Source organism: Leptosomus discolor, chromosome 2 (assembly GCF_034619465.1).
Source record: "Leptosomus discolor isolate bLepDis1 chromosome 2, bLepDis1.hap2, whole genome shotgun sequence".
Taxonomy (NCBI): domain Eukaryota; kingdom Metazoa; phylum Chordata; class Aves; order Leptosomiformes; family Leptosomidae; genus Leptosomus; species Leptosomus discolor.
In genome coordinates this window covers 76,287,551-76,315,530 of record NC_141392.1, presented here as the reverse complement: position 1 = coordinate 76,315,530, position 27,980 = coordinate 76,287,551, and the positions used below count along the sequence as shown (strand labels likewise).

The 27,980-nt window shown below is 38.0% G+C and overlaps 1 protein-coding gene across 1 annotated transcript; it reads right to left on the bottom strand.

Moving 5' to 3' along the window:
• WASF1 (WASP family member 1) lies at window positions 1-27,980 on the bottom strand. Its single transcript, XM_009956278.2, has 8 exons — window positions 27,848-27,980; window positions 15,263-15,397; window positions 6,803-6,956; window positions 5,989-6,106; window positions 4,606-4,778; window positions 2,707-2,886; window positions 742-1,379; window positions 1-158 (listed from the first exon to the last, which is right to left on the bottom strand). The coding sequence occupies exons 1-8, from the start codon at window positions 27,978-27,980 to the stop codon at window positions 1-3; spliced, it is 1,689 nt and encodes a 562-aa protein (XP_009954580.1).

The following is a 27,980-nucleotide window of genomic DNA, read 5'->3' as shown; positions in this document are numbered from 1 at the left end:
TCACTCTAACCAATCCACTTCATCAAACTCTGAATCGTCTTCTGAATCACTGTATTCCACAGCGATGCGACGAGAAAGTATAGTAGCGACATCGTTCTCAATGCGCTCATGTTTAGCTTCTTGTTCACGTTGCTCTTCAACTTTGCGTAGCTGAATACCTGAAGAACATCAAATCACAAACATGTTACCCTCCTTCACCGTTATACAAAGTCTTTAGCTCATGATTCACAAAATGCTGTGCAAGCAACATGAAGGCTGTGGACACTGGCCCCCTCAGACAGAAGCTCTCTGTCAAGTTTTTAAAGAGAGGAATGTCAGAATTGCAGTGGCAGACTAGATCTGGCCTGTTTTTATCTAACGGTCTGAAAACCAATGTTTTTGCCTTCTACACAATCTGTAGGTTAACAGAAATAGCTACATTTTCAGGTAAGCAGAAATGAAGAGATAATCTCCACAGACCATCTATAAACCCATGTACTTTCTTTTTTAAATCGAACTTCCACAGAGAACCAGTTTTGCCATCCAAACTAAACATCTGATAAGCGCAATTCCAAATTGAAAAAGATCTGTCTACTTGGCAACACATACACTGGAGAGAACAGAACGCAAGAAACAGACTGAAGATGCGTTCCTCTAAACTAAGATCTTCCACATGTGAACCAATTCCATCTCTCAAAGCTAATCTGTATTTAGCACGTTCCTGAGACCGTTCTTTTTTGCCCATTAATAGCCAAACATTACCTTTCCGTATGGCTTCCAGCAGAACGCTTCGAGCATCACTGATTACAGGAAGAGTTGAAGGATGGCGCTTGGGTTCAGGAGCAGGAATCACTTGGGACGGTGGAGATGGAGGCATTAGGGGGGCATGAGAGCCAGGGACAATGGTTGTGGCAGGAGGGTGCAGGACAGGAGGAGGGTGAGAAAGGGCTGCAACTGTGACAGGAGAGGAGGGTCGGATGCCAGGAGGAGGCAGGGGAGGAGGTGGGGGTGGTGGAGGAAGTCCCTGTACTTCAGGTTGTGGAGGAACTGGGTGAACCGGTACAGCTTCACACACTTGGGCTGCTCTAGTGACAGGAGGAGAGGGTTGTGCTAGGGGAGGAGCAATTGGAGGTGGAGCTGGGTGTAGGACTCCAGGAGCTATCTGGAGAGGAGCTGGTGGAGGTGGCACAGCCGGGGCCTGCAGAGCAGCTGTGGGAGGGGGTGGAGGAGGTGGGACTGGGGGTGGAGGGGTGGAAGTCATTGCAGCTCTTAGTGATGAGGTTGACAAAGTGGATGGAAGAGGTGGTGGTGGTGGAGGAGGAGGAGTGGGGCTCACAAACACTGGTGTTCTGCCTGTTGCTGGTGACTGAGGACGATTTTCTACCAAGCCAGCAGTAGAACTGAAACATCCAATAACAGACAAAGTTATTAGAGCTGGACAGTGGAAAAAATAGTAATAGATTCACTTCTGCAACTTAGGAATACTGGAAGCTGGGCATTAAAAAGCATTGTGTACTATGATGACTTCAAGGTATCCATACCTCATATACAAGGAAATCTAATTCTCAGTACAGAGTATGCATCAGTCTTCCAACAGACCTTTGCTCAAATACAGCTATTAACCGAGTTTGTGCTCTTATACAAACCTACATCTTTATCAAAGGTTTCCTATACTAGTATAATTCTCCACTCCCATCCCTAAGTAAATCCAAATTATTTTTCTGAAGGAAGGGAACTAGCAGTTGATTAAGTACTTCAATTCACAGAACTTTAAAAACAAAACAAACAGTACAAGCAATGAGGATGTTATGTTTGAAATACGTATTTAAGGTTTGATGAACAAGAAGAGTGAGGCTAATATCAAAGGTCATCAATTCTATGTACAGAGAGCTATACTTATATGCTAGATACTCGTTGTGCAATGAATAGATGAATTGAAGAAAACAAAAGGGACCAGTAAAATTATTTTCCTGAAAGACCACTAGAGAATTTCTGTCAGCTGTTGTGGAAAATTAAAGAGTTATGCATTTCTGTGTATAATCTTCTGAACAGTAAAAAGACATCCTTTTCAAGAGACTAACATCTTGCTGATGTAACAACTGCGTCTGAATTAACTGTCCTCTGTCCTCTATTCCAACTTGTATGCACCTGACCATAAGGTAAAATTTTGGCTATAAAACAACAGGGGAATGACAAGAGCCATACTCTAGAAAACAGTCTGCACATCCAGTTCTGGAAAGGCATAGAGAAATAGAAAATAAAAACACTTGGGGGAAGGAAAAAAAAAAAAAGCACTTGCAATACATATAGTTTTGACAGCTGACTGTCTTACTGTGATACATTCTCCCTTTCATGTAGGCTCAAAACACAGCTCAGTTGCACGAATTTCAGATTTGCAAATGTCCAAAAATCCTGAGACTGCAACATCTTTCACATAAACTGTTTTCCATACAGTTATTTGTCTTGCCAATTTAACTCAGAAGGAGACATAAATGGCAAGCTGAGGCCTGCCTCCACAATGGCACCCTCTGGGGCTCAGACACCGACCTTTCTCTCCAGCTCCTGCGTGGCCCTGCAGCTGCAGAAGTGTCAGGGCTGTGGACTGACACAGCCCCTAGGATGTGTGTACTGCCTGGGCTGCGTGGAAATAATACTAATGACTATTAGTGGGGTGGTGGAAAACTAAAACTCCCCAATAAATCTGCATGAGGCTCGACCACTTCATACCTAACACAAGGAGGCACAGGTTTCACATCTGCTGCTCCATGCATTGGAGGTGGCGGTGGTGGTTCGTGTGGTCTGACCAACACTCGCTCCTCGGCTCTGTTCAGGAGTTCAGACATCTGGCTATAGGGTAATGCAGAAAGTGAATATGATCCATCCATATGGTCCACATATGCTTGAGATCTGTAGGAAAACAGTGAAAAATGATCCAATGCAACCTTGTAAAAGTAAATATTAGTGCCCTCAGCTACTGTTCTATACTTCAGTGTGATTTCTGAACTCAAGCATCTTCTCTGCACCAATGCTGCCCATTGTACTTCATATTTTTTTAGTAATTTATCCCACTTTCCATGCCATTGCTTCTGGCAGCTCAAGGGTTTAATGATGTTGACAGGTATATCAGACAATTTCTACAGTATGTGTGTGATCTTAGTGTTTATGAGTCACATTATTCTGAGTTAAGTAAACGTAGCAATACAATCAAAAATACACGTATATCAGAGTGTATTATGAAACAGACATTATGCTCAGTAATCGTTTCTGATCCTCTATCCCTACATATATGCGACCATATTGTTTTATAACATTCATGGAACACCCATCAAATTCTTTGGAGGTGAAGTTCTTACTCTGTTATTCAAAAGCACAGTGCTGTTCTGTATCTGAATAACATGCTCTGCACCTGCAGTGCTCCCAAGTGCTACAGCATTACTCATAATTGCATTACTGGTACAGAGATAATCAAGGTTTAGGCCAGGGTATAAAAGGAGTCCTGCAACAAGTGTGTCTAATGTGGAATCTGATGCACAAGACCACAGAAGGACAGCAGGAAAGCAGATGTTTCTGCCAACGACTTGACAGAGCAGTTTACAAAGATAAGATACTATAAAGTTGTTCCCAGAAAAATGCTAATCACCATAACTTGAGTTGTACCCTACTGAGTGAAATGCACTGAGACCAGTTTTGCTTTCTGAACTGAGATAAGTTTTCTACAAGGAGGTTTTTCCATTTTTCAGACAGCAAGCACTATTTCCTAGAGTTGTCATAATTATCCACTGTCACTACCAAGTTTGTCTGAAAGCCTTACAAAGCTAAACAAAATAATCTCTTACGGTGCACTTTTGGCCAGCGAAGGATAGGGGAAAACTATTTTTTGGAGGACAATGAATACTTTTTAATTAAAAAAAAAAACCCAACACCCAAAAAACATACCCCCAAAACTCCTAACATTGCTCGTCAGCCCTCTTTCCTATCAGATATTTTTTGGCTGGTCAAATGGACTTGGTTTTGCACAAAACCAGAAGCATAAATGCAGCAGGTGTTTACCATGTGAAATGCTGCTTTTAGCCACCAGCAAATACGTGCTGTGAAATGAGAATCCAACAGGTTGAATTTTGTAATCGACTATAACCAGAAACGTCAATCAAATCTTGGATCTGCTCAGGAGTAAAGGGAAGCTCAGGGTTCTCATTTGACTTCCAAGTGGACATTTGTTGGCATCACACCCACCATATAGTCTTGGCAGTGTCTGCTTGAGAAAAATCAAGAGACTGGAATAATAGGGATTATGTAGGTCATGATTGGAATGTAGTGACACACCTGGATGCAAGCTTGCAATGGTGACACTACACCTTCTTCAAGTTGCAGACAACAACATGTCCTCAAGGATACAATGAATTCCAAGGATACATACCACTCTTAAAAATAACAAGATAACAACTACTCCTTTAAGGACACACTGACCAAGTATGTTAAAACTGAGTTTTGATTAAGCTAAATCAATGATTTCTAGTGCATTTCAAGAATATCAGTAGCATCTCATCATTTACCATTTGTCAAGCATGTTCACTATGTAGTATGAATATCCATACTTAATAAAGGAGAGAAAAAATGAAAAGAAACCTTGATTCAAAATGTGAAGCTGGGCCATTAGCAACTTCAATGTGCTTATGTAAGAGGTTAGCATCATCTTCTGCGAGCTCCGGACCTTGGGCTAACTTCTGCCACTCTCTCCGTCTGTCATGAGGTGCCCTTGGCACTTTTTCGGGTTCATGAGGGCGATCTAGATTTTTCTGCTGTAGGAGAGTTGTGCAAACAAAACTTGACAACTAAGACGGTGTTTTTTAATTAGTTGCATTTAAACATCAGTCCCAAAATAATGAAAACCAATCCCAACTCAAGTGCAGGAAAAATCTACTCTCGGTCTAAATATGATATGTAAACCATAAGAGGCAGAATCACAGAATGTTAGGGGTTGGAAGGGACCTTGAAAGCTCATCTAGTCCAACCCCCCTGCCAGAGCAGGACCACCTAGAACAGATCACACAGGAACACGTCCAGGCGTGTTTTGAATGTCTCCAGAGAAGGAGACTCCACAACCTCTCTGGGCAGCCTGTTCCAGTGCTCTGTCACCCTCACAGTGAAAAAGTTTTTCCTTATGTTAATGTGGAACCTCCTGTGCTCCAGCTTGCATCCGTTGCCCCTTGTCCTGTCATTGGCCATCAGTGGGAAGAGCCCAGCTCCATCCTCCTGACACTCACCCTTTACATATTTATAAACATTGATGAGGTCACCCCTCAGCCTCCTCTTCTCCAAGCTAAAGAGACCCAGCTCCCTCAGCCTTTCATCATAAGGGAGATGTTCCACCCCCTTATTCATCTTCATTATCTAGTGGATAATTAGTTGAATAATACAGAGAACTGTATAAGTAGCTTTTTTTCTCTAAGTCTGAAATGAAATTTTGAATCTGACACTTATATTTACTGTCTCTATCTATGAAATATACAGAATAATGGTGAAACAAAAAAGTAGCATTAAAAGTGTTTAATTTTAAGAAAGCATAAACAAAGTGCTCTATTCCTACTAATTTCCTTCTAGTCTAGAGTAAACATATCTATTAGAATGTCATTCAAGCTTTTCCACCTGTAAGACTGTCAGAATTTTGTATTATAAAAGTCTACCAGGGAAATTCTTTATTCTTGCTGTATTCCTCCTTTTTTCTCCTTTTTGAGACATTGCTAGAAGACTTACAAGTTTTGGCAAACCTGCTGTTAGTTACATTAAGACAGCATGAAAGCTCTAGGCCCTTCTATATTGTTGTTATTATATATTTATTTGTTAAAGTTGATGGAATTGAAAGAATACAAGCAGTTTTAGTTGAATGAAGATGACTCTGTACAGTTTCGATTGTTATTAATTGCATAACCAAAAAAAAAGTACCCTATCTGCAAGCAAACCCTTTCCAGGAAAAAACAACCAGAAACTATACAAAGCTAACATATTTACCTTCTGCTTCCTCTTTTCTTTTCTTTTGTCCTCGGTGTCCTGCAGCATTTTTTCCTTCCACAGATCAAAGAAGTATGAAGGATTGGTATAAAACTTCAAACCCTCTTTTCCATCATCCCTGAAATACAATGACACACAGAGAGCATATTATTTATTTGACAACACATGAATCCAAACATTAAGGCAGAGGAAAAGCGTATTACAAAATGCCTAGGATCTCAGACCCTGAAATATTTTACTGAAGAACATTAAAAAGATGAACATTGACCTCCTGTGCCATCATTCTTTACTATCTTTCCTTGCATTCAAGGTCCTGATTTTAGAAAAGTAATTTTAACGCAGGCTGTAGATAAAAAAAGAGTATCATAAATCAGAGAACTCCCATTCCAATGACTCAAATCTTGCTCTTAAAATAATGAGTAAATTTGTACGGCTGCTCGTGTTCACGTACTGATTCAAGTTGACTTCGGGACAGCAAATGACATTCACTTCCATTAAAGACCTTTCCTTCTACATACTTAACCGCTTATTTTCTTCACTTCTCATCCAAGAGCATTACATAGTTTAATAAATACAGATAATAAAAATGGCCTTTTCTTACCATTGTTACACTGGTGTAAAATTTGAGTAAAGTGAGTAAAGTTTTAATGCTTATAATGTCTTCTGCTGCCTGTATTCCTCCAGCAGCTTCACAGTTTTCTAGTGTGGCTCCTTAAATATCCAAGTGCTACTCACCATGAGCAAGGTGCTTGGATACAGCATCTCTATTACATAAAATAACCTAGAAACTGGTTTTTAATTTTATTTTACTAACCTGTAAGGGGTGAGAATGTTAAGTGGAGGAGGCTGTTCACAAATGTCGTAAGTTTCTTGCAGAGGAATAGGCAGAGTTTTGCGGTCAAACAATTGCTGATCTTGAATTGTGGAACTCCGGAAAGCTTTCCTCATTGTAATGTCCTGCAGTGACACTGAAAGGGGATATTGCCATTTAAAAAAGACAAACACCACAGGTAGTTTATTTGGATTAATCTAGAATTGCTTAATGCTGGTTAGAATATAAATGTTAAGCATTACTACTAGAATCTTACGCATTTTGCAGCAAATATAAATTCACCTAGCAATACTGCCACGGCAAGATACTGTCAGATTACGTGAAAAACATGCTTGTGATGTTCTAGTACATTATCCTCCATTTAGCTTCACAGGAAATTTTCGCTCTTCTGGACAGATATCAGAACTCTGTCTCTCTAAAGCAGTTCAACAAATCGCTTACTGTAGCTATAAAATATCATTCTGTAGTTCAGAAGTACCTAATAACATTTACCAATTCCATTTCACAGCCCTTTTGGTACTAAAAAATTACTCTCTATCTTGATGTACAGATTTTACCTTTATACTACCAGAAAGCCAAACTGCATTCCTTGCATGTAGGTAGCAGTTCCCCTGAATGCCCACTGAGATGCCAAACCAGCAAATAACTTAAGCTTATGCTACTGAAATCAGTGAGTTTTAATGGGAGGTGATACTATGTTCCAACAATTGAAACTAGTCAAATTTTTTAATCAGTTATTTTTTAATGAGACTATTTAATCAAGACGAGACTTCAAGTCTGTTCAAATGAGACACCTTGAGTTTTAAGCACAATAGTTAGGAATAATCAATTATCTTTATGTAAGATTCAAAGGAAAACAACACTAGGTGAACACAATAGATTAAACAGTGGTTTGAAATATATTTGACTTACTGCTTTTAAAGCCCATATATCTTTTTCTATTTCACAATCATTAAAATTTAGAAAAAGAGTAATGGAAATGTGACCACAACTGCTGAAACTTGCACTTTTAATTGTGGAAACGGTGCACCTGTCCAGTCTCATATTTCTCTCCCTCCCTGATCTTCAGGTAATTATGTGTATTTTATATGAACAGGTTAATAGTAATGACCATTTACTCAAGATGAGAGAACAACCCCCTCCCACATCACCAGGGCCTTCGGCAGCAATTTTTTAAAAGAGCGAATCTGTTTCAGCTGAAAGCTGCATTTTACTCTAGTTCCTGTTAACACATACGTACACACACACACAGAGCTGGATTTCTATTGATTGCAAAGGGGCAGAAGGCAGGATTTTTTCCAGAGGGCTTGCAATTCCTGGAATGTTCTGTCTTCCTACCTAAGTATATTGTCAACATCCTTTGTGAGGCTAAAGATGGGATTTATTTGATTTTCAGTTTAGCTTTTGAAGTTTATTACAGTTGGCAAGCTTGCGTGCTCCTGGAAAAGTTTCCTCTGTTTTACCCTTAGGTTCTTTTTCATTACACTCTTTTATTCTTTTTAATGCATTTAATTAGCTGCTGAGAAGCCTTTTTAAGTGTGTGAAAGAAGTACTATAATGTATGAATGTCAGCTAGGAGCCTCAATTTCTGCAGGTATTTTTGCACTCATAAAAAGCCCTATATATTTTGTACCTGTCATGAAATACAGGTTGTTACGTGCTGGCAAAAGTTCACAATTAGAAGAACTGGGCTTACCTCATCTAAAAACCTAGTCTTAGATTCTTTTATACTTCAGCTGTTTGGTTTTACAAATCTCACCACATGTACTTGTTCAGAGCTGCTTGGCAATCCTGCAATTCTTTAAACTGTCTGTCACTTACCAGAGACTATACCAACAAAAATAAAAGTTAGCATACTTCTCTTTGAACCTGTGTACATTCTGAAAGCAATGAAGTAAATTAATTTATTCCAATAAATAAATACAGTTTTGTTTTAATGTTAAAATGCTCACAGAGTATGTGACATCATATTATTGAGATGTACAATGTTCTATAAACTCTTCATTCCTTAATCTCTTCAGTGAGCAAATACAGTTGGTCTAATTTATAATCTCCATTTTCTCATTTACATCTCCACTTTTTGTAAACTTGTACAAGGGGATAACACACCTGATACTCAATCAGTCCCCAACAATAAGCATAGATTACTTGCTCTCTAAAACTAAGCTACACAGCAAAGGTCTTGATAGAGAACACAGGGGAATTTCAAACAGCTAAGAGCATTTCTAGCGCTGATATCCAATGACCGGCACTCACTGAAAAGCATGCCAGTATTCAAAACAACTGACTACATTAGGACAACATTACTAAGGAAATGAAAGGACATGGCATGGAAAATACTGAGAATCACAACACTGATACAACTCACCTACAGACAGGGATCAGGTAAATCCCATGTTGCAAGCACAGCGTAATCCTGGGCTGTGCATGGTTTGGCTTACAAAGCCACCTGTTTAGCTTGCCAGCTGGCTAAGAAACAGAAGCCCTGTGTGGCTTGCCATCTCAGGGGGGAGAATACATGAAAATCTGGCTGGTCATCCAGCCACTTAGCTTTGGCTGATTGACAAACTGGCACAGCAAGAGGACAGGTCAAACAAATTGCTAAGAAGAGATGAGACACTGAAGCAGGAGCTGGAAGTGCTGCAGGCATTTGACTTGATGCTGATAAATTTAAGCTTCCAGTTGCCCAAGTCCTAACTAGCACCAGAACCTTCATATAGCCCAAGATCCTAAGTTTCATATGGATATTTTCCTGAAAGTCCATCTGCTATACCACTTGTGTTTACTGCAATGAACATAAAATGGGGTTTTAAATAATTCCCTTAAATGTTGAGATGTTCACAATTTAAGTTAAACATTCATTCAACAATCTGAACAAATGCCAGTTTACCTTTACTGTGTCTGTTGTTTGGATTGTACAAAAAGACCTATTATATCAGCCAGTCTTTCTGTACACAACAATGTTTTCCACATAATTTAAAAATTATCTCTGTCAGAAAGCTAAGCTGCCAACCTTTTGTACATTGGTTTCAAAAAAGAGATGCCACTCCATTTTTATTTATAATCAACAATGAACTAGGAAAAAAAAGGTATTTAAATTGCACCCTAAAAAAAAATTAAGAAAACCCCCACCCCACTAACTGTGCTTCTTTTGGGCTGGACTACAAATTAAATAAAAGAATACAACAGTAATATATATATACACACACACACATACAACAACATTTTACCTGCTGTTAAGCCTCTCATTAAACCGCAATCCTCAATTTGTAGCAAAAGTCAGGTATGGAGCACATCAGTATACTGACAGAAAGTAGCTACATTTACATTTCAAAGATATCAAATATTACATTTTATTTTACCTTACTAGAAGAAAAAAAGTTAGTAGATTTTTTTTTTTATTCTTTTACACTCACTCCAACGTACAATTTACAACGAGGTTCTAGGCCAAAAAATACCGTTCTCCTAAAGGTGGTAAATAAATAAATACATAAATAATAGATATTATTTTTAAAAACTTTCCCTCTCAATACTTTCTGCAGAATTTCATCCTGACAACTTTTAAGGCCACGAACTCTTGAATGCCACAGCTATGACTCCTTGCACATCTGAATGACCATGGGAAACTATACACAAATCAATGGACTCACGTTGCCACAACTCCCTTTCTCTGTTCAATATCTTACCCAGCGACTTGAAAAGTGCAGGGAAGAATGAATGACCATATCAAACGAATAACTTAGTCATAAGATTCTGATAACAGGTAATTAATTGGAGGGGGTTTGAAAATTCCTTTCAGATAAAGATTTGTGTGATTCAGTTCCTAAAGATGCTGCAATGTTGAAGTCTGATTTTTACTTTATGTATTTTATATTTGTAATGATTATCCACTTCGCTTAGAATTGCACTCATATTGGGTTTCTCTGCCATCAGAATACTTCTGACTGGTCACTGCAGGTTTAATAGTCGCTAGGCAGAGACTACTTCTGCAGAGCAGAAACTACTCTCCTTTGGGCTTGTCCCCAACACAAGAATTTCAAATTTTCTGAAATACTGACTTAAAAATAATCCAAAACAGCTCAAGCACTCTTCAGGTAGAGAACGTATGTAGCTTAACTACTATGGGTAAACAAAGACATTAATGTTAGAGTAATCTTTTTAAGAGGACTCAGAAGCTGCTTTAAATGCAGCGCGTGTAGAACCAGGGAGCCCTGAGCTGCCCGTTAGGGAAGATGTAAATCACCCAGCTGCATCAAGCACTGAATCTGCTGGTGAGTCTCAACAGAACCACCCCATTATTTAGCAAACGACATTTTGTCCAGATCCCTCTTTTTATATACAAAACACAAATTATGCAGTATCATGGCTTTACCACTGAACTATTAAGCCTTGGACACACTAATTTAAAACTGATTTACTTACTAAATAACCCATAAATTGAATCGAGGGCTAAGAAAATTGGAGAAAAAGCACAGAGAGCAGTGGGAGCTCAGCCCATCTGCATAGACCTTTGAGAGGGAGATGCATTCAAATCCAACTTTCATTAAGTGGAGATGTGCCAGGAAAAGTGATCTGCTATACAATTTAATTTAACAGTCTTTTTCTTTATTTGACTTTGGGGGTAAAAATTCTTATGAATGAATTGACGATAGTGTTATTCTCCACGTTAACATATCACACATGCAGGTCACGACCGAATTTTCATGTGCTCCCTGATCTTAACTTTGATTACAGTTACACTCAAGTCACCAAATTCCTCTTCAGAGGCTAGAGATGGTGAGCAAGCTGCCCCTTAAAATGGGATTTACTACCCTACCCTTTTAAGTCTCACAGTGGTCTGAGTATCCTGACTTGAAAGATGACCGAGTCTCCCATTTTCAGAAGCACACAGACCACAATTAGCTGTCAAGCTTTTTAGGTTTCTCCCCACCAGACGCCACCTTTTCTGTCTATAGCAAAACGTCAAATCTCTCTTTAGCATTAACCCAGCAGAATTTCTGAATAACTATGCTTTTTAGGACAAGGCAGTATTTCTAGAATGTTTAGGAAAAAACAACCACCACACCTATTGAAAGCCAGAAACCTACTGAAATACAATTCACAACATTGTTTGATTCCTTTCCTGAAGCATGCCAGGCTGCTCACCCATAGCACTTCTGCCATTAAGCTTTTTAAGTTGCTTGTCACAGTTTTAACAGATACACTGTAGAAATGAAGGATTTGATACATTGCCTTTGAGATTAAAATCCTCTCCAGTTTGAGACTTAAATAGAATTAGGCAGTTCATTTAAAGAACCACTAAATTAATACCAAAATATGCAGATAAACTTAGTTTATAAATCCTCCTTCTGCCATGATACCATTTATTTCTGAGTGATACACAATTATTTTCTAATACTTCATTACACTGTACATAGAGCTGTACTGTGTATCACCATTTCAAAAAAGAAAATAAAAGCTGAAATGAACGTTCTTTTAAAAACTGACAGATTTCTACAGATATTAAATTATTTACTTGTAGTAGTACTTCAAGCTTAATAGCACAAATAAATTCACAAAAATGTGGTAAAATAACAAAAATCTATTATAAAACTTGCATGTATATGGAGAGAGTTGTAATGTTATTTATAAATTAAATACTGAAATTAAAAATAGTTGCAAAGAAACCATACTCTTAGGGTTTATTTTCTGACCTATGAGGCTATCTTATATTACAGGGCTACTGAAACTGTCAACCTTACTTCACCTCCATAGCAAGGTTTTTTGGTGGGAAAACCGGTGTTTTCCCAGTCCTAAAAAGACTTCAGATATGATAACTCTTGAATACATATAGGCTATTTTCCCATACAATTGAAATAAAGTTCAGTTTACTGAAGGAAAGCAGAGGATTTCTTTTTGTCTGTATGCAAGTTCAGTACCTCTTCTGAGGGGAAAAAACCCCACACATACGTAAAAAGAATAAATTATGTAAAAAAAATCTATTGCAATATAAAATTAATAATTCTGATAAATCAAGTATTTGAAAACAGTGTAGTAATTTTAAAACTGAACCAAGTTCATAGCGATTCTTCTGTGACAGAAAGATTGTGCACCCGCAGTTAGTTCCTTCAAGATACAATCCTGACACTGGTTTCATTTGGTTTTATTCTTTCACAGAGATACTGTAATAATTAAAAATGAGAAAACACACAGACTATTAAAAAAAAATCAGAGCTTTTTATTACTTTGATTCTGCCAGAAACATCTTGTCAAGTATCTGCTCCTCGTTCAATGAATCTGACTTGGGCTGGATTTGTTCATGCCACTTAGCTTTAAATTAATCTTAATTTCTTCCTCTTGTGTAATAGCATAGGCCCAAAGGAACACATTAAATCTTCTATTACTGCCTGCTGGCAAAGAACTAGCAAATGAGACTCATTTTACAAGTACAGCCCATTTTACACATGCTCTTAGCTGCGCAGAAGTACTGAAATTTGCTTAATTCTTGCAGAGGGTTAAGAAAGGTAAATCCAAATGTTTTCCCCACACCTTCATGCGTTAACATCCCCCAGCTATTCTAGCCTAGATCAGGCCTAAAACAAAACTATTTGTGATGAATTTCTAAATTTCAAGCCCAAAAGAGGATACTGAAGGAGAAACAGTTTCCTGACCCCTAATTTTTAAGGAAATAAATCGAATTTCCTCTCATCAACTTTATCCTCATCTGCTGACTCATTCTGGGCAGACATTTGTGAATAAGGAACACCTTGAGTCATATGGCTCAAGGACTGGATATTCTTAGGTTAATAAAAATAGTAATTTAATAGTTCCTGACATAGAGGACTGCATGTGTTCCTCTGAAGTACTAGCAGTCACTGTTATTCTACGGCGTGAGAGACAAATCCAGAGTATCAGATTCGAGTCACGTTTAGCCACCCTAGTCTTGACCAAATAGACTTCTTTCCAGCCCTGTTTTCTTTAATTGGAGTGTCTGTCCCTTACTTTAGCTATACACTTTAGCAAATGCTACAGTATACACAGTACCGTAAAAAGTTATTGATCTGGTGCAGTTGGGACTACATACTATTTAAAAATATTTCTAGCAACTCTCTAACATCACATAGTTATGGATATTTAGTACCAAAACCTACAGCCAAACTTGTCAAAGGCCATTTACACAGGAAAGTACAATTTTCCATCTTGCTATCCTGTAACAGCCTTAGATGCTTTAACTCAATGACTTAAATGATCTCTCCACTTTCCTGAAGTGCAAACGGTTGTCATACTAGATATGCCCCATCAACATATATCCCAGTCTGATTTAAACCAAAACCTAGGCCGTGAAAGGTAAATGCAGAAATGACATTAAAACTCTGGAGTATTACAGCTCTTACAAGAGTTTGTTACTGTACTCAGAAGGATTTTTGTCATTATCCAGTCATAGCAAACATGGTATTTTATCGGAAAAAGAGGTGTATGTGTACGATTCATGCTGAGTTGCCAAGAAACTTGGAAAATCCCATTAATGTAAGAATTCCCCTAGGCAAGTCATGATTTCATGGAAAATCTGCTACTAGCTCTGAACAGCTGTCTTTTGAAACAACTACTATACCTAGAGAATCAGAACTGAAACAGCTTTCTATATTTTAAAATTGGATCCCACAAGCAATCTGAAGCTATTTTTCATGACAGGACGTGGCTCTGCTTTCTAGGTCTTAGCCATACAGCCTAGAACACTCTAAAACTCCTTGGCATTACAAGACCTTTCATAGTTCCACCTATAACCCAAAAGATATCCAGGAAGGCAAAAAAGCTTCACGGTATTTACATATTAGGTGGTCAGTGTTCTTGTGGTCATCACAAAGCCTACGCATCATTTAAATCCCATACAAATTCTATCTTATAGGCACAAGCCATATCCTATCAACATTAGGAAGTACTTGTTTTCTCAGTGCTAACCAATATTTAGAGTACTTAAAGCTATTTAGGAAGAATCCAAGGGGATATATAGCGTCAATAAATGGAGCTATAGAACTGTAACTTCACACAAAAAGTAAGATGGTAACAAGTTACATGCAAAACCCCTACTTGGACAAATAGTTAACATTCCATGGGAATTAGCAGGAAGATTTAAAAGACAGTAAAGACTTATCTCCAAGTATTCACATAATATTGCCTATTATTAATAGTTAACACTGATATATAACACTACTGAAGTGATACATGCTCCTGTAGCAGTTCTTACGCAAATTCATTGGTAACAGTACTGTTCAGTAACCATGCAAATGCTGAGCTCAGAAAGCTGCTTAAGGCTATAAAAGAAAGCTGTAGCAGATAAAGAAATGGACCTCCCTCTCACGATGCTTTGCTCTGTGTCCTTATAAACTATTATTTTTTTCATTTCCTGTATCAATAGTGTCTGGGTGACAAAATCAGAAATCTTCAATGCAGGAGTTAACTTACATTCCTCTTCCTTTGGATCAAGTTGTGTAACACTGACAGATAAGCGATCTACACGTTCTTGTAAGGAGTTGACTCTAAACGAGAAACTGTGTGCTTCATTGAAAAGTTCACCAAATATATCTTCAGCATATTTACCTGAAATAAGAAAAAAAAATTCAAGCATATCACAAGACAGCCAAGTAAGTTTGCCTTGAAAAAGATTTCTAACTTTTTTTTTTAAGACAGGACATCTAAGATGCCTGAGTATCACTTGTAACAACCTGTACTTACTGAGCTCATTAAGAATGCTTCAGAAAAGTAAATAAAAACTAAATACTTAATTTGTAATTTATTTATCAGAAATGAAATTATGTAATACATTCCAGGACAGATATTCAGCTAGTATAAATTGATTTAACTATGCTGATAGGCAACGAACTAGACTGTTTAGTTTCTTGGATATATATATAAAAGGATGATTTCCAGCACCTTAAGCTGCTCCTGTATGAGCAATAACTAATCTTTCCAAGTGGAATTTACCTCAATATTTCTCAAAACGAAGGACAGTTTGCACTCCTACTGTTCAGAGGACCTTTCAAAAATGGAAGATGATACTTACATCTAGGTTACTTAGAACAGCTTATTCAAAAACACAGACTAAAATAATAAATTCTACTTTGAAGGATCAAAAATCTAGTAACTGATTAATTTATACTGAAATAAAATAAAAATCTCCTTTGTTCACTTCAATGGGCATCACACATTTAGCCCCTAAGAGCAGGAGATTCAGGTACCACGAGGAAAGGACTTGTAACAAGTTTCTCTTCCACAGACCGAGTACTCCATGCAGTGCTTCTAATGCATTCCAGACTCAACTTGGGCAGTCTGCCAGGGACACTGAAAAAACCCACCAGACTGCCTAGCAAAATTTGTAGCCACATTCTGAAATACCACATGATAGCTTTTAAAACTTTCTACCATACTGTGTGTACGTAATTTCTTAACTGTTTGTGCACTTACTTTGGGTTTGGAAGTATAAATCTCACAAATTTCTAACCACCTGGCTTGCATACAAGTTCTGACAGGTACAAAAGGAAAGGATAGTTATGAAAACTTTGCCTTTGGTGCATAATAAATCTGGAAGTATACATAAAAATGAGGACACTTTTAAATAAAGACATCAAAAGCTACCACGTGGGTAGCACAAGGCTGGCACATACCATTTATTAAGACTTAGGTAATGACAACAGAAAACCAGCACGACTCTCAACAACAGGCTATAAAAGGGGATATCAGAAGAAATGTACAAATGAAGAAAATAGAAAGGATCATAAATTCTGACATATTAAACATAAACCCCAAAAACTAACTAGTCTGAGGAACAACTACCAAACTAATAATAAATATTTCTTTAAAGACATGAGAAACAAGAAAGCCTGCCAGGGAGTCTGTAGAACCAGCTGGTAACGAAGGTATAGAGGAGTACTCAGAGAAGACAAGATCACTTCAGATAAGCTAAATTGACACTTTCCATTGGTGTTCAGTGAAAGGAACTGGAGAGATCCTCATGCCACAACTCTTCTTTGTGGAAGGCTCAAAGAAACTGAAGTAACTATACAAAAATTACAAAACTAAATCGACAAAACGGCCAGTAAAATGTTAGTAACAATTTGTAAATCTCCTTAATACATGCTGAAAGGTGGTAAGTACAGCAGGAAGGTCCAAAAATTTTCTCATGGAACATCTTGAGAGCTACAAGCCTGACATCCAGACAAATTAGTATAAATCGTTAGGAAGAACTGTATTAGCAGACACCTGAATGACTTGTTGAAGAGACAACACAGCTTTTGTAAAGTGAAATCTCTTGTGGTGGGTTGACCCTGGATGGACAACAGGTACCCACCAAAGCCACTCTATCAATTCCCTCTTCAGCTGGACAGGGGAGAGAAAATATAATGAAAGACTTGTGGGTCAAGATAAGGACAGGGAGAGATCACTCACCAACTACTGCCACTGGCAAAAACCTGACTCAACTTAGGGAAATTAATTTAATCTATTGCGAATCAAAAGTCAGAGTAGGGTAATGAGACATAAAACCAAATCTTAAAACACCTTCCCCCTTCCCCTCCCTTGTTCCCAGGCTCAACTTCACTCCCAATTTGCTCTACCTCCTCCCACCTCAGTGGCGCAAGGGGATGGGGAATGGGGGTTGCAGTCAGTTCATCACACATTGTCTCTGCCGCCCCTTCCTCCTCACACTCTTCCCCTGCTCCAGCACAGGGTCCCTCCCACAGGAGACAGTTCTCCATGAACTTCTCCAACATGAGTCCTTCCCACAGGCTACGGTTCTTCATGGACTGCTCCAGCACTAGTCCCCCACGGGGTCACAACTCCTGTCAGCAAACCTGCTCCAGCATGGGCTCCTCTCTCCACAGGTCCTGCCAGGAGTCTGCTCCAGCACAGGCTTCCCACAGGGTCACCGCATCCTTTGGGCATCCACCTGCTCCAATATGGGGTCCTCCATGGGCTGCAGGTGGATACCTGCTCCACTGTTAAGCTTCACAGACTGCGGGGGGACAGCCTGCCTCACCATGGTCTTTATGGGCTGCAGAGCAATCTCTGCTCCAGTGCCTGGAGCACCTCCTCCCCCTCCTTCTTCACCGACCTTGGTGTCTGCAGCGTTGTTTCTCTCACATATTCTCACTAGTGTCTTCTGACTGTTGCTGCAGTTTCACAGGTGTTTTTCCCCCCTTCATAAACATGTTATCCCAGAGGTGCTACCACTGTCACTGATGGGCTCAGCCTTGGCCAGCGGCAGGTCCATCTTGGGTCCGTCTGGCATTGGCTGTATTGGACATAGGAGAAGTTTCTAGCAGCTTCTCACAGAAGCCACCCCTGTAGCCCCCCCACTACCAAAACCTTGCCATGCAAACCCAATACACCTCCGAAATGTTTATAAGCACATGGATGGAGAGCTATCATCTAGTTAGATTTCCAAGAGTTTTGAAAGGCTCTAAATAAAGCTTTTTAGGAATACTTAACAGCCAGATCATAAAAAAAGACAAGACATGGCACAGATAAATAATTCCTCAAAAGGTACCAAACAGAGGATAGGAAGGAATAAATAACTGTCTTCACAGTTGAGAAAGGTGAGTTTTCATAGGTTTCTGTACTGGGACCTACACTATTAAAGATAATCTGTAAGTGATCTGAAAAAAAAAAGATATTAAAGTTTGTCAATGATACTAATGCATGCAAAAGAAAGACGCTAAGCATTAATAAATACGCAGAAACCTCAGCTGGTTGAAGAGGCATCCACACTGGAAAGAGTTGGAGGCTGGGAGATTAGTAGGAGTATCATACATGATACTCTTGGAGCATCTGCTATTAGCCACACTGAGAAGTAGATCAAAGATGCAGCCATTCTGGGAACCTCTGTCTTTAAGTACCAGGCCACAGTAAAAGAGATGGAAAGTCAGCAAAGTCTTCTTAGCCGGCAACTCACCTAACATAAGACTTTCTAATACATGTCTTGAAACTCTGAAAAGTTTATGTTCTTTAACCTGTACCTAAAGCAAGAGAAATTACTTAAAAATATGATCCACTAAAAGCAGGATTACTAAACTTTTAATACACATTTACTCTAAATTTAATGTATTTCAGATAATATATTCAGACATATTATTCATCTTAATTAGACAACTCACATAACATTCAGACATGCAAATTAAAATTAAAATAAATTGTAAAATTTCATACATACAATAAAAAGTAAATTGCAGGGCTCTAAAATCCAACAACTTCCCTTTTATAGGTGTATTTTAAGGCTGCAGTTTGTTTTATCTGTATCATTTCATCAGGCTTACAATTCATCTATCTCATTAGTGAGCTCCAATTGCAAATAATCTGTCTCAAAAATCTTTTCATTATGTTGCATACAGCCACAAACATATTGCACGGAATAATTTGCCTATGCTTATGAACACTAATCTTCAAATGGGAAATACATTAAAAACAACCTGTCACATTTGAAGTGGTATGCCAACCACAATGTCTCTACCTACATGCCTGTTGGCAGCCTCTTTATTTAGCTTGAAGTATATTTAACTAAACGCTTTTTCAAGCAAAGCAAAATGTTTGCTTTTAGTGAAATGTAAAACTTCCCTTCAAAAGAATACTATGTGTGAATATATATATGTATACAACATTTATAATCCACTATTTATGTTGCTCTCTCTGTGAGTATTCCAGATGAATATCTCTTGAATTTTGAATGGACTACAAAAGATACAATTACAAGTGATAACACTGACCTAAGTGTCACAAAAACTCAAATAAATAAAAAAATCTTACGAGAAAAAATTACATTAGTAAACAAAGCTGATCTCATTCCACTTGATTTATAAGTAATATGTTAGAAGAATAAGGAATCAAAATTAATTCCATTACAGAGAATGAATATTCCAGAGTATTATTAACACTTCAGAAAATTTTCATAATTATGGGACTGCTTGATGAAAAACTCTACTCTTGTTTCATGCAATACGATAAAGAGAGTGACAGATGACTATGACTATGACAATTAAAATAATAACGCCTTAGGATCTTGGCCACAGCTGGATACATAATACCAGATTAGAAAGACCAGTGATCTTGTTTGCCTATTTGATTAAATTACAATATAGACTTCTGCAAATAAATTATTTCAACACCTGTGAAAAGCTTATTTCACTGTATTTGCACAACTTGGTTAATTGACGAGAAATACACCAAAAGTTGTCATTTTCAAAAGGCAAGCCACATTCCCTCCAATTATTACTAGCTGTTCTTCTCAGCCCATCATACTGGCACTTATTTTTATTAACGGTACACAAGTTTTTTCATTTAAATAAGAGAATTCTTTATTATTTATTTTCAATTAGGGAATGGACTATTCAGCTTATTCTTATTCTCCCAACTTTTTCTCTTGTCTCAAAGGGCTCTATTCACAATTAACCCTTCAACAAGAAAGGGATACAGGAATGCAGCTCCCTCTGGTGTCAGTCAATGTCCTTTTTTGTGACAGCCAAATAAAATGTCTTGGAAGTGACCTGTTGTCCTTCCCATCCGCAAGAACGTGTGTGTGTTTTGATAGCCTTTTTTGAACAACTCTTTTCCTGACACTTAAAACAGACCTATGAGCTAAACCAGAATACTAGCTAGTAGTTACTAGCTGAAAATAGAATAAAAATAATACTGCTCTCTACCTTTCTCATTTTTAAAAACATTAAAACCACCAAAACATGTATCATCCACTCTTGTTCATTACCACGGCAGTAAGTGTATAGTGGCTTATAAAATCTGAAAAAACAACTGATCAATTTCACAGTTCTCCTCTTTCACCATTTGTTTCTCTTAATTTGTTTTATCTCTAAATCTTCCCCCATAGTTTCTTAAACATTTGTCCAGCATTGGCTTCTGTGCACAAACGAATAATTTCTAACTATCCAATACACGGATATGAAGCGATACTAAGGCAGAAGAAATATTAATTTTGTCTTGTTTTGTGGGTCTGGGTATTTATCAGACGAACTGAACTCGACTACAATCACCACATAAGGTTCTGAGCCTTATTTCAGGCTAATTAAACAAAGTGTGGCAAAAAGACGTCTTACAAGGCTTATATATTGTGTTGAACAAATTCCTAGAACCACACCAACACGTTGCAAGCTCAGGGCATAAATTAGCAGCCCCCTCCAGTCCCTCAAATTCACCTGAACTATGGCATTCTCTATGCTGTATCCGTTAGCAAACCTTAAGGAAAGGACATTTAAATTAATCATTCTACAACACCAGATCAGTTACCAACAGATTTAGTTACAGGCTCTCAGGCAAGGAGTGGGACATGAGTCCTGAAGCAGGACTTGTGGAAGAAGCCACTTCTTTACTATCCTTTTGCAATTTTTAAGAAAAAGAGTACCAAACCCTTCAACTGCATTTAAACCTGAAACAGCATCCCGCAGATCGGTTATGGCATCAGCAGCCTCTAGGAACCATGGTCTCCATTTCAAGTAGCCATCAGGATAAATAAATTGAGCACTTAAAGTGCATAACACCATAAAACAGTATCATTTTGGGAAATTCAAGAGGATGACTGGTAAATCCCAGGTCAATGCAAGATGCATCAAGCGCGACAATCAAAATGAGACAATTATTCAATGTTGCCAAAAGTATTAATCTTAATTAATTTAGCCTTAACTAATCTGTCAAACTTCTGGAGCTTGGTGGGGTGGGGGTGCTGTGGAATTAAATGATACAAATATTTAATATGTTAAATATCTCATGACATTATTAAAGGCAACGTATAACGAGGTGTTACATAATCAAATTTAATATTATTACATTTTATTTTAATATTAAAATAGTAAATATGTTGATATATTGAAACATACAAACTTCAAAATATTATTACGGTTAAAAAATATAGGTTTGGCAATTTGATTTTTTAAAAATATGTAGAAATTGATAAAATATCAGAAAAAACAAGCAAATAATTCGGTCTGTTTCCCACCTATATGCTACCATTCTTTGATTTCTATTATTTCAATCCCATTCACACACTAAACAATATTTTTGCCCAGTACATTTTCTAAAAAAGAAAAGCATAAACAGAAGCAGCTGTAAAACCTGTCTGATGTCCTAGTGCACAATCCCTTCCCAATATACTTACACTATGCAAAATTACATTATTCACTACTGAATAGTTCCTTCCTATACAATATCGTGTATATCTTAGAAAATATTCTTTCAGGATAATAAGTTATCGCATAAGCCAAATATAAAAATATATAACCACGGTCCCTTTATAAAGCAAAACAAGAAAGTTATTCTAAGGCTATTAATACATTTTTCCTCCTCCCTTAATTCTGACACATAATTTAACATATCTATTGCCTGTTGATTCAGCTTCAGATCTTCACTACATTGATTTTACTTAATAGACTGTTTTAGCAAAAAACAAGGTATATCTGAGTTTCCCTTGAAACCCTAGGCTTGTTTCTCATTAGGATGTCTTCAATCTCACAGCTCAGTGGCTAGGAGACGGACTGAAAACTAGGAGACTGAACAGTCTTCCCAGGCTTTGAGATAAGAACCTTGGTAGATCCTTCAGAACTTCAGTGGCTATGGCTGAGCAAGGTCTGAAAAACGATGTACTAAATTTAGTTCAGTGACGGTAATTAGGAACCTATCATTATGAAGCTGTAAGGGCAGTCCACAAGGACTGGATTTAAAGATTGCTAACAGGAATATCAGAGTACTGAAGAAACTACTTGGTTCCTTTAGCCACCAAAATTGAACGAGGCATTTCTCAGACAACTGATCAGAGTATCAAAAGTATTGAACTAACTCTGTTAAAGACCATCTCTGGAGGAGGTCTGATGCCTTCTGTTGACATTGAAGAAGAAAAAAGTCAGCCTTCAAAAATGTCCAGTCATGAAGGTATGAGATAGCATTTCTTATTGCCCACTGAGGACACCACCAAGTAAACCGGCTGAGATTATCCATTAGGTATTCAGAAATCTGTGAAAAAGACTGCTGAGAGCTGAACCTGATGCTGAAGGCACCAGTCCTAAAGATAATTTCACAGGTAAGCCTTGCTCTTCCTTTCCTTTTTTAATATCACCTAAATTCACTGCTCTATGTAGGCAAGGAATTAATGACAGATAGGACCTTTTTCAGCTAATACATAGTTGTTTTCAATGAGAAATTACTGACCATTGGCTCATCCCCTCATTATCACTCGAGGTGGACATGAAACAGCATCACATTGGCAATACTGACACTGCTGGGGAGGCAACATCAAGAAATTAGACACTGAGAGAATGGAGGTCTCTGAAAAGCTGAGTAAGCCTTTAGTTTTCAAGTCCATCAGTTCCCTTACCCCATGTGCATAAGAACATTTTCTCTAGCATTCCCTGGCAATCATAGTAATAATGAAGACAGAAGGGTGACTAATGAAGAAAATTCACAGAGAATACTCAATATGCTTACGAGCACAGTGAGAAGGAGGACTCCTGGGGCAGGACCTGCTGCAGGGATTCTGCTGGTTCTGGAATACTGACTGAAGCTCTAGGTGCAGATCTGCAGAGACCCACCTCCAATCAAGCAACACGCAGGGGCCTCACCATGTGCCGAAGATTTTGTCCAGACAGGATGAAGAGAGAGAGGCTTGTCTTTGAGCTGAAGAGGCCTGATTCTAAAGATTAGTTGCAGTCCAGAGACCTTGCTGCTAAGTATTTCTGGAGAAACATTTCCCACTTATTGAATGTTAACACCTTAAGCCATGGCAAAGTGAAGGTTTTCCTGAGGTGAGAAAATGTCTCTCACAAGATGAGCACTGTTTAAAACCCTCTAGGGGATGGCATAGCAAGCAAAAAATAAGGAAGAAGAGTTAAAAGTGTCTGAGAGGGGGAAAAAAGGGAGCGAAATAATATGCTCGAAAGTCAGGGTTTCATTCCTGAAAGCTAACAAATAAGGGGTGAGGGGAAGAAATAACTAACTAGGAGAACATGGCAAAACCAGGAAATAGTACAAAGAAAAGACAGAAAGAGGGGAAAGGTACTGAAGGTTCAATGTTAATTGAAATATTTTTTCACTAACATAAAAGGCACTCCATCTTAGCAGAGTTATGCAGCAGTCTCTATACAGAGGTAGAAGGAAAAAAGGGAAATGACATCTTGCTATGATTCATTAAAAGTTCTGGTCTGAATGACTGCAATGTAAATTAAAGGAACACACTTAAAAGGAGAAATGTCCTCCTCCCCTGATGGAGGTGTCAGAGACCAGGGCCAAGAACAAACCCCATCAGTTAGGTTTCTTATGTGGTACTGAGATTCTGTGTACAGGGAACAGCTGCATAAAAGGAAAAACAAGATTGGTCAACAGCCGTGAAAAAATGAGGAGGTTACACGCAAACAAAAGAACTATTTATCCATCTTCTAACAATGGCACAGCTGCACAGTGCTATTGGTTGTGTTTCACATATGCGGGAATGCTATATAGCCTGACATACACCAACACACAAGAACTCAGGCAGTACTGCAGTACTAATTTATCTGCAATATTGATGAAAAAAATAGGTAAGCTTTCCTTCAAAGCAGATATAGTCAAAAAGCAAGAAATACAGGGAAGAATGGCTAGGAAACTGAAACAGCTGTTGCTCTTGTCCAAAGAGTTTCTGTTGCCACAGTGCTAAGAAAAGCTGTCAGAAGCCAGATCCCGTTATGAAGTTAGAGAAGACTGAGAATAGACAGGGGAAAAAAAAATTACTTACTGGCAATTTTGTAGGTTGTATCAAGACAGACTAGTGTGTTTTCATGCTCCAGGGAGAAAGGCATGGACTATCACTCAAAGCAGAAATAAGTATTTTGTCCTTTCATCTCAGCTTCTTTTAAAGGTCAAAAAATTTCTCAAGCTGAACAATTAAAAGCAACACATCAAATAAACTATGAAAGGATTGAGAATTTGTATAGAGGCACATAGCAGCTATTGCTGACACACTGATGTAAAGCTCTTTTCATTTTATATTGAAACACTGGAAAACAGAATTCCTGGCTTTTAAGAGGTACTGTTTCTGCATGTATGTCCTACTTACACATAGTATCCAAGATCATAGAAACACAGTCCTGTTCAGGTTGAAAAGACTTCCAGAAGTCATCTAGTCCAACACTCTGCTCAAAGCAGATCTAATTAGATCCAGTTGCTTGACTAATCTAGTCGAGTTACTAATATCTCCAAGAATGGAGATCTAACAGTATACATGAAAAATCTCTACACTTAGCTTTTCTAAATGATGTTTTTTGGTATCATTTAAAGTACTGGAGGCTCTAATTCCATCACAGCGCTCTTTGTCCATATAGTATCAGAAGAAAGGTTAAGAATGGTTACTCTTGAGAGTCATAATGGCAGAAGACTAATCTTCCATTTGAGGGCCAGTAACTGAAAAAATCTTAGAGGCAGAAATGACTAAGTGCTAATCAGGTCAAAGACCATTCATTTAAATTTGCATAACTTTACCCTCAAAAGCAAAAGCAGCTTTAGTTTAAAGGAAATGAAATCCCACCAGAACACTCGTTTTCCCTCTCAGAATAAAGCCTCGTTTACTCTACAACTTAAAGGCTGATTCTCAAACATACACATTATCCACAGAAAATAAAAAGGGAAGGACTGCAGAGAAGCTGGTTGCCAGGGGAGTGCTGCGAAACCATGCCTGCTGGCTGTGACTCACAGGCAACTACTAAAATTTATCTGCATGTCAGCAGGCCTCGCTGTACACCAGGAACACTGACAGACCAAGTGAAGACTGGTTATTTGGGTTTAAGCACATGAGAGACAAAATTCCAATGCCAGAACTCCCAAATCTTTCTGAGTTGTATTGCTACTAGCACAAACAGGCAGAAAAGCTAAAAGGATTTGGGAACAAAATACTTTCACAGGTACTCATACCTTTGTAACGCGATCTCCATTTTTATAGAGCAATCCTTAACGTTGCTGCAAAATAAGGATTATTTTGCAAAACATGTTCTATTTAATCGTAGGAAAATTTTTTTTTTGTTAAAACTATACACAGTACAAACCAAAAACTTAGTTCAGTTGGTATAAACACTGCTCCAAGAAAACCTACAAACACCATGACATATTTGGAGGGAAGAACAAAAGATCAAGGTAACAGGTCCTGCTCATCAGTTTAACTTTTAAAAATTCTGAATTACCTATTCTGGGCTTGCTGTTGCAGAGCAAACTAGTGCATTTTCCCTCCTCTCTTATCTTCCTTGTCATTTCCAACATTACATGCCTTTTTGACCTCTAGTGAGTCACAAGTTCATGACAGAAATGCCTGTCAAGTGGAAACAGCTAATTTAGGGCTCATCCCTATGCAACTCTGCTTCATATAGAACCGCATTCCTTTTACAGAAAAGGAGTTTACTTTTTATATAATATATATATATTTCATATATATAAAATATATTAAAAGTATATAATTATGGTTACATTCCCTTGAAAGCATCTCTCTAACTGTGCTATACATTAGGCAAGCCATATAACAAATGCGGGAGCATTTAATGGATATTCTTCAATACTTTTTTTCCCCTCCCTTAATTGAGTTCTTTCTGTGCTGGTATTGCTTCACCCTGACCTCCTGAGCAGTTGTACACACCATGTCAGGCATAAGCCTGACCAAGAAAACAGCAAAGGCAGCTGAACCTCAATAAGTGAGTACAGAAACCATGATGTTGAGTGAGAAGTTGGTGTTCTTTAAAACTGAAACCCAAATGATTTGCTGGGGTTTTTTTAAGGTCAAATGAAAATATCAAATGTAAATAATAAATGTAAACTTAGTATGCCAGCTACACAAAGAAATAGATGGAGTATATAATCAAGTAAGAATTTTTAAAACAAGCAAATCAAAATAAATTAATACAATATTAATAAGAGTGACTTGGAAAGGGAGGCTAGTATACGAGTGGCTAGTCTGAGAAGGGCTTTTGGCAGAATGAAGAAAGACCACTGATGGTTATCATATTCTACATCCTAATCTGATATGCTCTTGGTTCACTGAAAAGAATTTAAACAGTTAAGTTAATTTTCCTTGCTGTTGCAGCAGCTATACTAATAATGTTCATATTTATGTGCTGTAAGCATTCCTGTCTCAATTGCGTAATTCAATGTCCTCAATTAAAGTCTTCAACTTAATAGCACCCTAACAGCTTTGAAAGGCTGCCAAAACAGAGTCACCATACAGTATACCATCAAACCAATAACTAAATCAATCTAATTAACAAATTAGACTACATCACCTAGGACCCCAAGATACTGACGGAGCTTTTCACATTGTGTATGTATATACTTGCACATCTTAATATTTAATGTGCTCGTAGTCTTACTAATGGCCTAGTGGTTAAAAAGCGCCTGTAGTATTGGAAATTCAAAATGCTATCATGCTGGTTCATCTGACAGTTTTTTAAAATTGCTGTAACTTAATGAAAAAACAACCCAAAAACCAGCCTTTTCAGAAAAACTCCTTCAAAGTTCTAGAGCTTGAGAAGTACGCACTCTCCTCAAGCGCACCAAGGGAAAAACCGTTGACAGAAGGGAGAAGGAGGAAGAAAAATCTTTAGCTGTTTGAAATACTATGTAACAATTACATGTCAGGGTTTATCATTTTAAAAGGCAACTACTTTTTTTTCTGAATGATCACATGACCAAGGGTTTAAGTTAAGATAATTAAGCAACCAGTGATATATTCCTCATTATGTCATATTCCCTACTCAAGAATTGCTCTAAGGTTAGCAGTTACTGACTTCATTAACTACCAGCTATCTTTTTCTCTCATGTTCCACTGGTAACAGAAGTATATGGCTGAACAGCTTTAAATGTGCTGCTGGAAAAATTCCTAGCTTTCTTTCACACAAGTCCACGCTAGTCATTACCCACAAAAGGAGTACCTTCAAGGCTCAGCCACAATTTTCTACTGAGAATTTGAAAAGGCGTTCCTACTTCGGCCACAAAAACTTTGACTGTAAAATATATTAGTTCCAAATACAGCTATTAAGACAATGTACTTACTTAGGCTACTCAGTTGTCTGATTATATTTGCCAAGGAGATATTGGTGACACATTCCAATTCATTCTTGATACCTCGGGGCAGAGCTGTGTGGCACAGGTGCCTGGGGTCTATGTTCCTTTTTACCAGTGGCAT